This window comes from Rutilus rutilus (genome assembly GCF_951802725.1).
Source record: "Rutilus rutilus genome assembly, chromosome: 15".
In the NCBI taxonomy this organism is placed as follows: Eukaryota; Metazoa; Chordata; class Actinopteri; order Cypriniformes; family Leuciscidae; genus Rutilus; species Rutilus rutilus.
In genome coordinates this window covers 34288483-34300695 of record NC_140220.1, presented here as the reverse complement: position 1 = coordinate 34300695, position 12213 = coordinate 34288483, and the positions used below count along the sequence as shown (strand labels likewise).

At 40.0% G+C, this 12213-nt stretch overlaps 1 protein-coding gene across 1 annotated transcript; it reads right to left on the bottom strand.

Annotated features, from left to right (window-relative positions):
- Positions 1-4535: 4535 nt before the first annotated feature.
- On the bottom strand, positions 4536-9721 carry mycn (MYCN proto-oncogene, bHLH transcription factor). Its single transcript, XM_084432268.1, has 3 exons — positions 9615-9721; positions 8319-8977; positions 4536-6510 (listed from the first exon to the last, which is right to left on the bottom strand). The coding sequence occupies exons 2-3, from the start codon at positions 8968-8970 to the stop codon at positions 5795-5797; spliced, it is 1368 nt and encodes a 455-aa protein (XP_084288394.1). The 5' UTR covers positions 8971-8977; positions 9615-9721; the 3' UTR covers positions 4536-5794.
- Positions 9722-12213: the final 2492 nt, after the last annotated feature.

Genomic DNA, 12213 nt, shown 5'->3' with positions numbered 1-12213 from the left:
TGTGTGTGTGTGTGTGTGTGTGTGTGTGTGTGTGTGTGTGTGTGTGTGTGTGTGTGTGTGTGTGTGTGTGTGTGTGTGTGTGTGTGTGTGTGTGTGTGTGTGTGTGTGTGTGTGTGTGTGTGTGTGTGTGTGTGTGTGTGTGTGTGTGTGTGTGTGTGTGTCTGTGTGTGTGTGTGTGTGTGCGTGTGTGTGTGTGTGTGTGTGTGTGTGTCTGTGTTTGTTTTTCCATCCCGGTGGGGACTTCAACCTGAATGCACACAGACTCGTGTCACAGTGGGGACCTAAATTGAGGTCCCCATGGGTACACAAGCTTATAAATCATACAGAATGAGTTTTTTTGGAAATGTAAAAATGCAGAAAGTTTTGTGTGATGGGTGGGTTTAGGGGTAGGGTTAGTGTAAGGGAATAGAATATACAGTTTGTACAGTATAAAAACCATTACGTCTATGGAGAGTCCCCACAAAGATAGTTAACCAGACGTGTGCGTGCGTGCGTGTGTGTTCATGTTTTTCTATCCCGGAGGGGACTTGAGTAAACAAGCTTATAAATCTAAGTTGTTGTTTTTTTGAAAATGTAAAAATGCATAAAGTTTTCTGTGACAGGTGGGTTTAGGGGTAGGGTTGGTGTAAAGGGAAATATACAGTTTGTACAGTATAAAAACCATTACGTCTATGGAGAGTCACAAAGATAGTAAACCAGACGTGTTTGTGTGTGTATGTGTGTGTTCCTGTGGGTCTGTGGTGTGATGCTAAGGTCAGACTCATTGTGTCATGGATGAAAGGCTGTGTTTGCACACGTGCTGGAGGTTAAAACGAGTTAAAGCAACAAAGAAAACATAATGGATGATTTTCTGAGGGAGTGATAGGGGAAGAGCGTGTGAGGAAAGGTGCGTGACATTGACAGGGCACTGCCATCTGTATGGTAATTGCTACACACTGGTAAAGTTTGATCACACATGACTTTTCTTTCTCTCTCACTCCTACAGTACACACATTGCCACATTCTGCACCTGACCCAGAACAGATGGCACCCCCTCCCTCTCCTCTCGCCCCCCCCTGGAGACGGTGCCCATCCAGCGAGGGGCATCTTTAAAGCTGGCATCCTTTTGTTTGGGTGGCAACTCTGCATGTTATAAGGATTAGAACATTTCTGACGGTGCCGGTTGAAAAGAATCAGAGCATGTTGTTGTGCCTTTGGCTTTTGTTTTAAACCCTGTCTTTAGTCTGTCTCCGGTTTTCCATATGTTGTCCGTCCTGTTACTCCACAACAAGCGCTGGTCCCCACACATATGGTTGATTGACAGGCTGACACTGAAATATGCCACAGTTCATCTGTTGAATACAGCTGCCGTGTGAACATTCCAGAGGACACTACTCTACCAGAGGATCTATTTATCCTCAAGTTATGTGTGTATGCACATGTGTGTGTGTTTTTTATAGAAATTAATAGGCCTATTTTAATTCAACAAGGATTAAATTGACAGTAAAGACTTTTACATTGTTACAAAAAATATATATATTTCAAGTAAATGCTGTTCATTTGACCTTTGTATTCATCAAAGAATTCTGAAAAAAAAATTGTATCATAGTATCCACAAAAATAATCGCATGAGCGTAATCGTTTTCAACTGTGATAATAATATATAAAAAAGTTTCTTATTTATTGAGCATATTAGAATAATTTCTTATGGATCATGTGACATTAAATACCGGAGTAATGGCTGCTGAAAATTCAGCTTTTGACATTTTGTTATATATATATGTATATATATATATATATATATATATATATATATATATATATATATATATATATATATATATATATATATATATATATGTGTGTGTGTGTGTGTTTTAATTTGTTGTATTTATTTGGCAAATTATGGAAGATATAGTATCCAGATTTTGATCTGCAGAAAAAAAGAAGAGAGAAAGCACATTCAAATAAATGAATATATTACAGACACAAGAGTGTGATGCAATGCTGTCTAATGTTGCGCTGAGAAAATACAAATAAACGTGTGTGTCTGTGACATTCTGTCTGAAAGGGAAGGAAAAGGTCAAATCACAAACATTAATATATGAAATGTCAGATGTGTTTACACATTAGAGCACATTGTATTTTAATTTTCCTATTTTATGAGCATTTTATGGCCGATGGGTTTCGATGGTGTTTGAAAATCTGTGCTTTGAACTCAAACCCTTGCGCTGACTGAACTTCATAACCCCTCCTGAGACTGATTCAAACTTCAACACACATATTTAACCATACCATAAACAATCATACAGTCATATAATATGGAGCCGTCGTCTCCAAGTTTATTATAGTTCAACATGGTGTCTGAGGCCAGTACATATCAATCAGAGAGGAATAACTTATGTTTGAGGAAAAAAGAACATACACGTGACATAAAGGGTGAATATCGGTATGTTTTCAATTAAGCATTCAACATTTCTGCATTTTCTTCTTTATAGTGCAGTGGTTTTCAAACTTTTAGATGCCACGGACCCACACATATGATCATCCTCATGTGACCCCCATCCTAAAATGTTAATGTTATTTTAATCAATTTAATGTGTATTTAATTTGTTTTTAATGTATAAATCAGATTTATTTTAAATCAGAATTTATTATTTTAATCATTCATTTATTTAAATCAAATGTATATATTATTTATTTATCTCAAAATGTACTGAATGTAATGTAAAAAAAAAAGAAGTCTTTTTTATTTTATTTTAATCAAATTAAGTTAGTTACATAGTTTTTTATTAGTTGTATAATTTATATCTATATATGTAGTGGAGATATTGAACTCTTTTAAATATTTATCATTGTGTGTAGAATTTTTTTAAAGGGATAGTTCACAAAAGAATAAAAATTCTGTCATCATTTACTCGCCCTCAATTTGTTCCAAACCTGTATACATTTCTTTGTTCTGCTGAACACAAAAGAATATTTTGAAGAATGTCGGTAACCAATTTTGGGGCACCATTGGCTTTTTGAATTTTCATTTTTGGGTGAACTAATCCGATAAACTTTAGCTGCACAACTAATAATAATAATAATAATAATAAATAATAATAATAAAAAAAGATTTATCCTTTTGTCCTATCTGTGCAAAATCTCAGGTTTGAAAATCTAAATAAGATACAACCAGTGCTTTGTACAGTGACCAAGTCTATCAGTTTACACATAGCGGTGTGTTATTGTCTTAGCTCGAGGCTTTGTTTTTGTTTTTTTCCATAACCAGGCAGGATAAGCCATGGGCCAGATGGCACAGTGGGGTCCCATGGTTACCTCATCCCGGGGACCAAACACCGCAGACACGCACATACAGCACAGACTGTTATGTAACCAAACAGTCTAGACGGTCCAGTTTATAATCGATGGTGTCTTATTCTCTGTGTATCCCGCCAAACCTTCTTTCTCCTGTAGCCTGTACTGCAGGGGCAGAATTCTAATTCTATCTGTTTATGCTGGACGAGAGAAAAACGTTGATTGTGACACATTGGTGGGCGGGGCTTTTGTCAGCTTCCAGGCCATGTGACTGAAGTTAGTAAACACGAACCAGTTTCTCAGTCCAGCAGGACATTAGACGCACAGGTCACGATGCCCTCCTCACAAAAGACTCCGCAACGCACCCTTCGCACGTACACACATGCACAAACAGAATAAAACACACTCGCACTTGAAGTCTGCCACGCTGCAGCTGCTCCAGTTTCCATGGTAACGTGTAGAACAATGAGGTAAGAAGCTGCGGGGGCCAGTCTGAGTGTGCGCAGCGCACGCTTTCATATCCACTCGCGTCGAGTGTGTGTGTGCCAGCGTTTGTTTTTGTGTATGAGTGCCTGAAAGTGCATGTGGATGTGCCCATTTCAAAATCAACTGAGAGAGAGAGAGAGAAAGAGAGAGAGAATTACGAGGGAGATACTCGTTCTCCTTTGTGAGAGAGGGCTTGGTCAACCAGATCTCTCTTCATAGCGAGGCAGATGGAGGGAGAAAGGCTTGACGAATGAAAAACAGGAAATGTTGAATAGAAAAGAGGGGAAAAGGCCCCAAAACATGCAGAAAATACGAGGTTTGTATTGTACGGAAAATCAACTCTAGTTTATATAGATATTAGATTTGATTCAAATTTCGTCAATTTAAGTTTACAGTACCAGTCCACAGGTCTTGTTTACTGTGGGGACTCTCCATAGATGTAGCCTAATGGTTTTTATACTGTACAAACTGTATACTCTGTATATTCCCCTTACACTAACCCTACCCCTAAACCTACCCATCACAGAAAACATTCTGCATTTTTACATAAAAACTAATAAAAAAAACTAATTCTGTATGATTTATAAGCATGTTTCCTCATGGGGACCTCAATTTAGGTCCCCACGGTGACACAAGTCCCCATGAGTCTTTGTGCATTCAGGTTGAAGTCCCCATTGGGATAGAAAAGATGTACAGACACACACAGACACACACACACAAAACGTGATCCTAGAGAAAAACTACACTTGGACAGCTCCTTTTTTATGCTTCAAATGAGTGACATGGGTATTTTTATTTGACAGTATGATTTAACTGTGGGTCTTTGCTTTCAAAATCATAATCCCCTTGAAAGTCATAACTTAGCAAGTTTTTTCAGGACTGTTTGAAATATGGATGTTGCCGCCCACAGAGGGGCTTCAAGCATGTCTGAAATGCAGCTCAGCGTATAGTTTCTCAATACCTGACAGGACTCAAACCCCACTAGCGGCGGCACAGAAGCACTCATCCTTTGACAACAAGCTCTTTTGTTTTCAAAATGTCTATTTATTTTTCAAAATGAGGTATTTCAAAGTGCCGTGAGTCGCAGCACTCAATGTACATTATAGAAAAGGAGAAAAAACACTTTTTTCCCAATGACCCAGTTCTATGAACCCAATACTTACAAATATATAAACAAAGAAAGAGAATGACAGTAAAGTATAAGAAGCCTTATAAATGGAGATAGAAAGAATTTTCTGTACAAAAGAAGGTAGAAGGTAGAAAAAAGGATAAAAACAGGATAAAGTGATATCTACTCAGAACTCATTTTCATACGAAAATATAAGTATCAAATTTAGTATGTATCAGAAGCACACTAAAGCATAAATGTAGGAATTAGTAAAGCGTGTCATAACAGAGAGATTATAAGACAAAAGAATCCAAAAACAAAACAATGTGTCCTTATATTACAAAAATCCTCACAAATTGAGGTCTTACAGTACTTGTTAATGGTATATAAACTTCCAGTCTAGTTATTGGCAGCTTTTGACATCTTTATAAAAAAAACCAAAAGACAATAATCGTATACAAAAAAAGGCAGACTGAGTGTATGTTCTTTTAAAATCTAATCTATTTACAAAAGTGTCTGACATCAAGGTGCGCAGAGGTACATCCATGAGATCTAGCACCAGTGAGGTGTGAGAGATTATAGCCATTCGAAGTGTCTCGTGTCATTTGCTTAGTGTCCATTTTGCAGGAAGAGCGTGAACGCAAAGTTCATCGACCCAATCGCGTATTGAAGACTGTGTTCATAAGGGTCTTGTCATTGAGGGGAAGTTGGGTTTACCGGTAAGCACCTTCCCTCATTGTTGTAGCGTGATTGGGGTGACAAAGTAAACCTGAAACATTCTTGACGTCAAAAAATGTGCAAAAAAGTGTCAGCAGTGAGTGTCCCTAGAATTCATTTTGGGCCGTAAGCCTTAGTGCTTTGTCGTCCGTCATTTGACGCCGACCGTTAGCCGTAAGGCATTCAGCCGATGAGCGTTAAGGGTTAGCGAGTCCTGGCCTGCTCGAGCCTGCGGAGGAGCTGTTGTCGTCGGGCCTGCAATCTGTCTTTCTCCTGCTGGAGTCGGAGCTCCTGAGCCTCAAGGGAACTGACGTACTCGGTGGCCTTCTTCAGGATGACCACCTTCGCCGCCTTGTCGTTGCGTGCCAGCTCGGGCACGTGGTCGCGCAGGGTGAGGAAGCTAGAGCGCAGGTCGTTGCGCCGCTGGCGCTCCAAGATGTTGTGGTTGCGCCGCCGTTCGCTGTCCTCCGAGTCGGAACATCGCGGGCTGCTGGACTCGCTCTTCCTCATGCGCTGTCCTGGTACACTGTTAGTAGGGGAGTTCGGGGAATAGCTCTGGCTCTTGCCAGTGCGTAGAGTTATAGTGCTGTTGTCGGTTCGGAGTTTCTTGCTCGGGGGAGCGCTGGGTACGTCTTGCTGTTCGGAGTAAGGGGATGGGGCTGCGTAGTTATGCTGTTGCTGGTGGATAGAGGCTGTCGCCGTCCTCTTCAGAATGAGCTCCTGTGGAGCTTTGCTCACCCCTGAGCCCAACCGCCCTCCTGTGGACGCCTGAGAGTTTGAGACGGCAGAGGGGCCAGTGCCATTTATCTTGCTGGTGATGGAACGCCTTTTCTCTACCGTGACGACGTCGATCTCCTCCTCTTCTTCGTCGTCTTCATCATCATCATCGTCGTCTTCATCATCGTCATCGTCATCATCATCTAGAGGAAGAGAAGGAGATTTAGGTTAGCAGGTTCGTTGTGCAACCATTCCTCTGGAGGTACACAGGTATGAACAAGCGCTCTTAACGGAAACATGCCTGTGTTTTCTCTGGGTGTGTGCACAAGTTAATGTCTATGTGTGGGCAGATGAGACAATTGCTCAATGCAATCATCTGAACACGCTCTGTCAAACACAGAGGAGCTGGTTTCTCCCCAGACTGGACCACCTTGGAATTTACTTTCTACTTTAACACACACCCTCTATTTAGGCCGTCTAATAAGGGGGTTTGCAAGTACACGGGCATTTCGTCATGTCATATTTTCTTACAAAAAGTTGTTTTGCTGTCAAGTTAGACATTTCGCTTGGTGCCTTTTGGTGACACATTTCAAGTTACTGTAAGCTTAGATGGCAAAACGTCCTCAGTGTGACGCCCGAGAGCTATGTTTATGAGATAATGGACGTGATTATCAGCTAAGCCACACATGAAGACTGTTTAGCATTTACTGGAGCCCACAGCCTCTCACTTCAAAAGCTCCCTACAGGAAACCGTCTGCCAGCGTTAAGGAGAGACCAAACCAGGCAATTTAGTCTCCAAAAGAACGCAGATAGTCAGTGCGTTCCCCTTTTCCACTGCTTTGCCGCGAAAAGGGATAACAGCACAGGCGGGAAAAACTAGCATTGTAATCGTGTGGTCCAATTATTCGCGGGCTTTGCCGAGTAACACTGATCTGATGGTGTCTTAAGCCGCTGCCCTGGAGAAGAGCCAAGTAGACAGCTGGAGGAAAGGCTCTGCTTGTTCAAAGCCGTCACCCTGTAAAGAGAGATGACCCATCATCTCTTTTTTTCCTTCCTCGTCTTTTTTTTTCTTGTGATTATCATTCACTGCACCTCCCTGGAAGATTCTCTGCCTGCCAAGCTCAGCCCAATGGGTAGGAAGGGGGGGGGGTTTGTCTTTCTCGTAGATGCACACGCACGCCTCCTTTACAACATGCTGGTGCCCAGTGCCACTGCCAGCTCTTATTCTCTCACCCACGTGTGATTGTCGTTTGGGATTTGCATTTGAAACAAGTCCTCATTTAGAAGGGAAGCGACTTATTGGGGGGCACTGAATTTAGGGGCTTGGCTTTTATGAAATCTGCCCTCGCGCACACACCCTAAACATCTGAGCATGTGGTTTTACATCATTAAGAGCTCTCAATCTTAAAAATAAATAAATAATTAAATATAAAATAATGTTTATGTTTATGTTTCAAAACAATTTTGCATGTCATAGGAAACCAAATCCAATGACCCTAATAAATTCCCATGGATTAATGGAGGGCAGATAAGGACATGTTTTCCTATTTAATATGGCTCAGTGACGCTATTCTCTGCATTAAAAATTTAACCAAGAGCTATTCAGCCAAATGGCTCGACATCATGGACAACATCAGATATTACCGCCATCTACTGGGTATGCAGATCGAGTATTACATAAACTCCACATCACCGCCCACTACTACTACTACCCTTGAATGTGTGTGTGTGTGTGTGTGCGCGCGGGCTTGTGTGTGAAAGACACTCTGGAATGTCACACACTAATCCGATTCAGGGTCTGTCATATGATCTTCAACAATTACCTCAATAACCACTTACAAATTAGGCCAAACTATATAGACTGCCAAACTTTTTAGCAGCAGCATCACCACCATCATAATTTGCTGCTGCTGCTCATGATCATGATTATTAATAACGGTTTTGCATAAGAGTTTCGTGCGAACACTCAACTTACTATCTTTGCATTAACAGCATGTAAGGAGACACTTACCAGAGTCGCTTGGAGTCTCCTCTGCACTGACTGGAGGCTGTTGTTGGCTCCTCAGCTGTGTCACACTTTGGCTGCTGCTGCTGCTGCTCCCGTTTCTTTTGTTGACTGGATAAGGGAAAACTACGGTAGGGTCCACACACTCCGGTATAGAGTGGCTCATTTCCGGCGGCTTGACTGTCGTGTCTTTACCGGCTTCAGTAACGGTAGTGGCAGACACGGCTTTCCCGAGTTTCTCATTTACCACCCGCTCCAATTTCTCGCGTGCCGAGAAGCCGCTCCACATGCAGTCCTGAATGATGATGGAATTGTCCGTAGTATCCAAAACTGAGCCGAAGAGGTCTCCGTCAGACGCCCCCCAAATGTCGTCTTCCGGTAAGAGCAGAAGCTCGGAAGCCCAGTCCAACGGGTCCGTTAATCCAAAGCCCATCAGCGAGCAATCCTCAGCCACCGCGCCCAGCTCCCCCGGATCCCCTGGAAGCGCTGCCCGGCTCGGGGACAGAGGAGGAGTGGGCAGCAGCTCGAATTTCTTCCAGATGTCCTCTCCAGGCGGTGCAGCGTCTGGTCTGCAGAAGTAGAAGTCATCCTCGTCTGGGTAGAAACACGGCTGCAAGGAGTCAAACTCGAAATCGGAGTTCATTGTTTTAGCTGGCATTCTCCCTCTGAAAGACACAAACCGATGTGTTAGAATCACCACAGCTTTTTAAAATAATTTGCCTTTGTCCCAAAGACACTGGGAGGTCAAACTGGAAATGGCAAACGCAACATCTTTTTTTTTTTTTTTTTTTTTTTTTAAAGACTCGAATTCTGATGTCTTTTAGGTGTCATCTCACTGTGTGGACATTTTCATTAGCTCATTTAAAGTTTGAACTGTAATTGCTGCATGAAGCACAAACTCTTAATAGAAGAGATCATGAAGATTTGTGATCATTTTATTATTATTGTTATTATTAAGGCTATCATCATCATTATCAATATCAAATAATGAAAATAATTAATAATAATAATAATAACGATGTTAGAATTCTAAAACAGCCTTTGTCCTAACGAAGACATTTGGAACTATTTACTGTAGGCTAATAGTTCTTTACAGTAGACGCTCAAAGATGTCTCTGAAGTGTCCTCTCTGCATTGTTTATTGTGATAGCGTTCATTAACTCGCTCAACTTTGGACTGTAATTTTAGCACGAGACACAAACTCTTTCAACAACAAGTCGTGCAGAAAGGTAAATAGCTCAGAATTCAAATTTCGCGTAAATGAAACCAGCTCGTTGACACTAAAAGACCTGGGCGTCTTACCTCTTGAGTGTGTCTTGTCCCTTCTTTATCGCAGTCACTGTGCCTCCCGTTTGGAGTCGCACATCTACCGCGGCCACTGAAGACTGTTCTGTCGCTTCTGTATTTCGGACTGTGAAGTATTATTCTCGCTGCTGGCGTTTAGGAGATGTGTTGGTTCCTCCCAGTGGGCGGAGCTCTGGGCGAGGTATTTGCGTTTGTGGGACATTTGCTGTGTGATTTTCTTTCGAAGGGGCATTGTTTTGGTCTGTCTAAGGTGTTTAATTGGCCGATAATCAAGGAATAGCGCACTCAGAAATAAAAGTCATCATCATGTTCAAAATACGTAGCCTATGACTTCTTTAATGCAACGCAGAAGCAGATGTTGGGCATAATGGCAGATCTCAGTCACCGTTCACTTTCATTGTGTGGGAAAAGGCAATGAAAGTAAACGGCGACAGAGACTGTCAGTCCCCAATATTCTTCCAAACATTTGTGTTTTCGTACGACATGGTGGGTAAATGGTGTCAGAATTTTTAGATTCGGATGAATTGTCCCTTTAAGGGCTTGGAGCATATTTAAATTTTAAAGTAAATGTATTTGACTGAAATAAATGTGATTGAATGGGTTTGATTTTTGCTCTACCGTGTAATCTGGCTTTATTCAGAATATAAATGCAGTTGTACACTATATAAGCATTCACACAGGATGAGTGTTGTGAATGAATCAGAGCGAGTCAGCAGCATCTCTTCTCATTGTTCAGGTCAGTGAGGTAACGCCGATCCGCATCTCATCACCAGTGTCGACTCACGTCTGCCGCCATGTGGGACGCAAGAGGTATATTTTGTGTCGCTGCTCACCCACTAAAATTCTTATCAGCCCTCAACATGAAAGCGATTGTGATAATTTAATTTTATAGCGTTGGGTGTACGATTGGCTGGGTGTGATGGGGTCTGTAGGAGGAGATTCTGATAGCCTATGTAGGCCTAATTGTTCGTTCGTTTGAACCCATGGCGTTTTTATCTATAACACAGGGGGAGTTGAGAAGAAAACTGAGTTCCAGTTGATATTCAAATTATATTAATTTCCTTATCGCGTCCCTCTTTTAGCTAACAGATTGACCAAAAGTGAACTACTAATAGGAGAGATATAAAGCTAGTTGTCACACTTTTGATATATATATACTACCGTTCAAAAGTTTGGGGTCAGTAAGATTTTTAATGTTTTTAAAAGAAGTAGCCTATCTTTCTGCTCACCAAGGCTGCATTTATTTGATTAAAAATACAAACAAAAACAGTAATATTGTGAAATATTATTCCAATTTAAAACAGCTGTTTTCTATGTGAATATACAGTAAAGTGTAATTTATTCCTGTGATCAAAGCTGAATTTTAAGCATCATTACTCCAGTCTTCAGTGTTACATGATCCTGCAGAACTCATTCTGATATGATGATTTGATGCTCAAAAAACATTTATGGTTATTATCAATGTTGAAAACAGTTTTTTACATTTTTATTTCATGATGCTATGATGAATAGAAAGTTCAAAAGAACAGCATTTATCTGAAATCTAAAGCTTTTGTAACATTAAACACTACCGTTCAAGAGTTTGGGGTCAGTAAGAATTTTAATTTTATTTTTTGGGGGAAAGAAATAAAATAAATCAATACTTTTATTCATCAAGGATGAGTTAAACTGATCAAAAGTTACAGTAAAGACATTTATAATGTTAGAAAATATTCTATTTTAAATAAATGCTGTTCTTTTGAACTCAAAGAATTTTTTTTTTTTTAAACAACTGTTTTCAACATTGATAATACTAATGAATGTTTCTTGAGCATCAAATCATCATATTAGAATGATTTCTGAAGGATCATGTGACACTGAAGACTGGAGTAATGATGCTGAAAATTCAGCTTTGATCACAAGAATAAATTATAGTTTAAAATATATTAAAATATAAAACAGTCATTTTAAATTGTCATAATGTTTCACAATATTACTGTTTTTTTTTTGTTTTTTGTTTTTTTAATCAAATAAATGCAGCCTTGGTGAGCAGAAGATACTTCTTTTAAAAACATAAAAAATCTTACTGACCCCAAACTTTTGAACGGTGGTGTGTATATATATATATATATATATATATATAATTTTGTTGTAATATATTGCTATGTTGCAGACTCTTAAAGACACCGAGTCGTATAATGTCTTTGTCTTTAAAGTGTCCTCTCTACATTGTTTATTGTGACAGCATTCATTAACTCAAGCAGACTCGTTAAAAATCAAGTGAATATTTCTCCTAATGGGTTTATTTCGGAGCTTTACCTTGAAGACTTTGTAACTCCACGAAAATATTAACATTTTCATCAACCTGACATTTGTAAAAACAAATAGTCCTAAGAATATTAGTTATAAAATCATCCATATATAGTTCAATATAAATTTACTCAAATCTATTCAAATATAATAATGTTGGAGGACAGAATCCACAAAATTGATCCCAGACTTCTCTGAACTACATGCTTAAAACCACGTTATAAAACATTTGTGCAATTAAAAACTTGACTCAAAGTCTTCTAGTTATTGAGATATAACCTTTGGGATCACTTCCCCATGTGACATC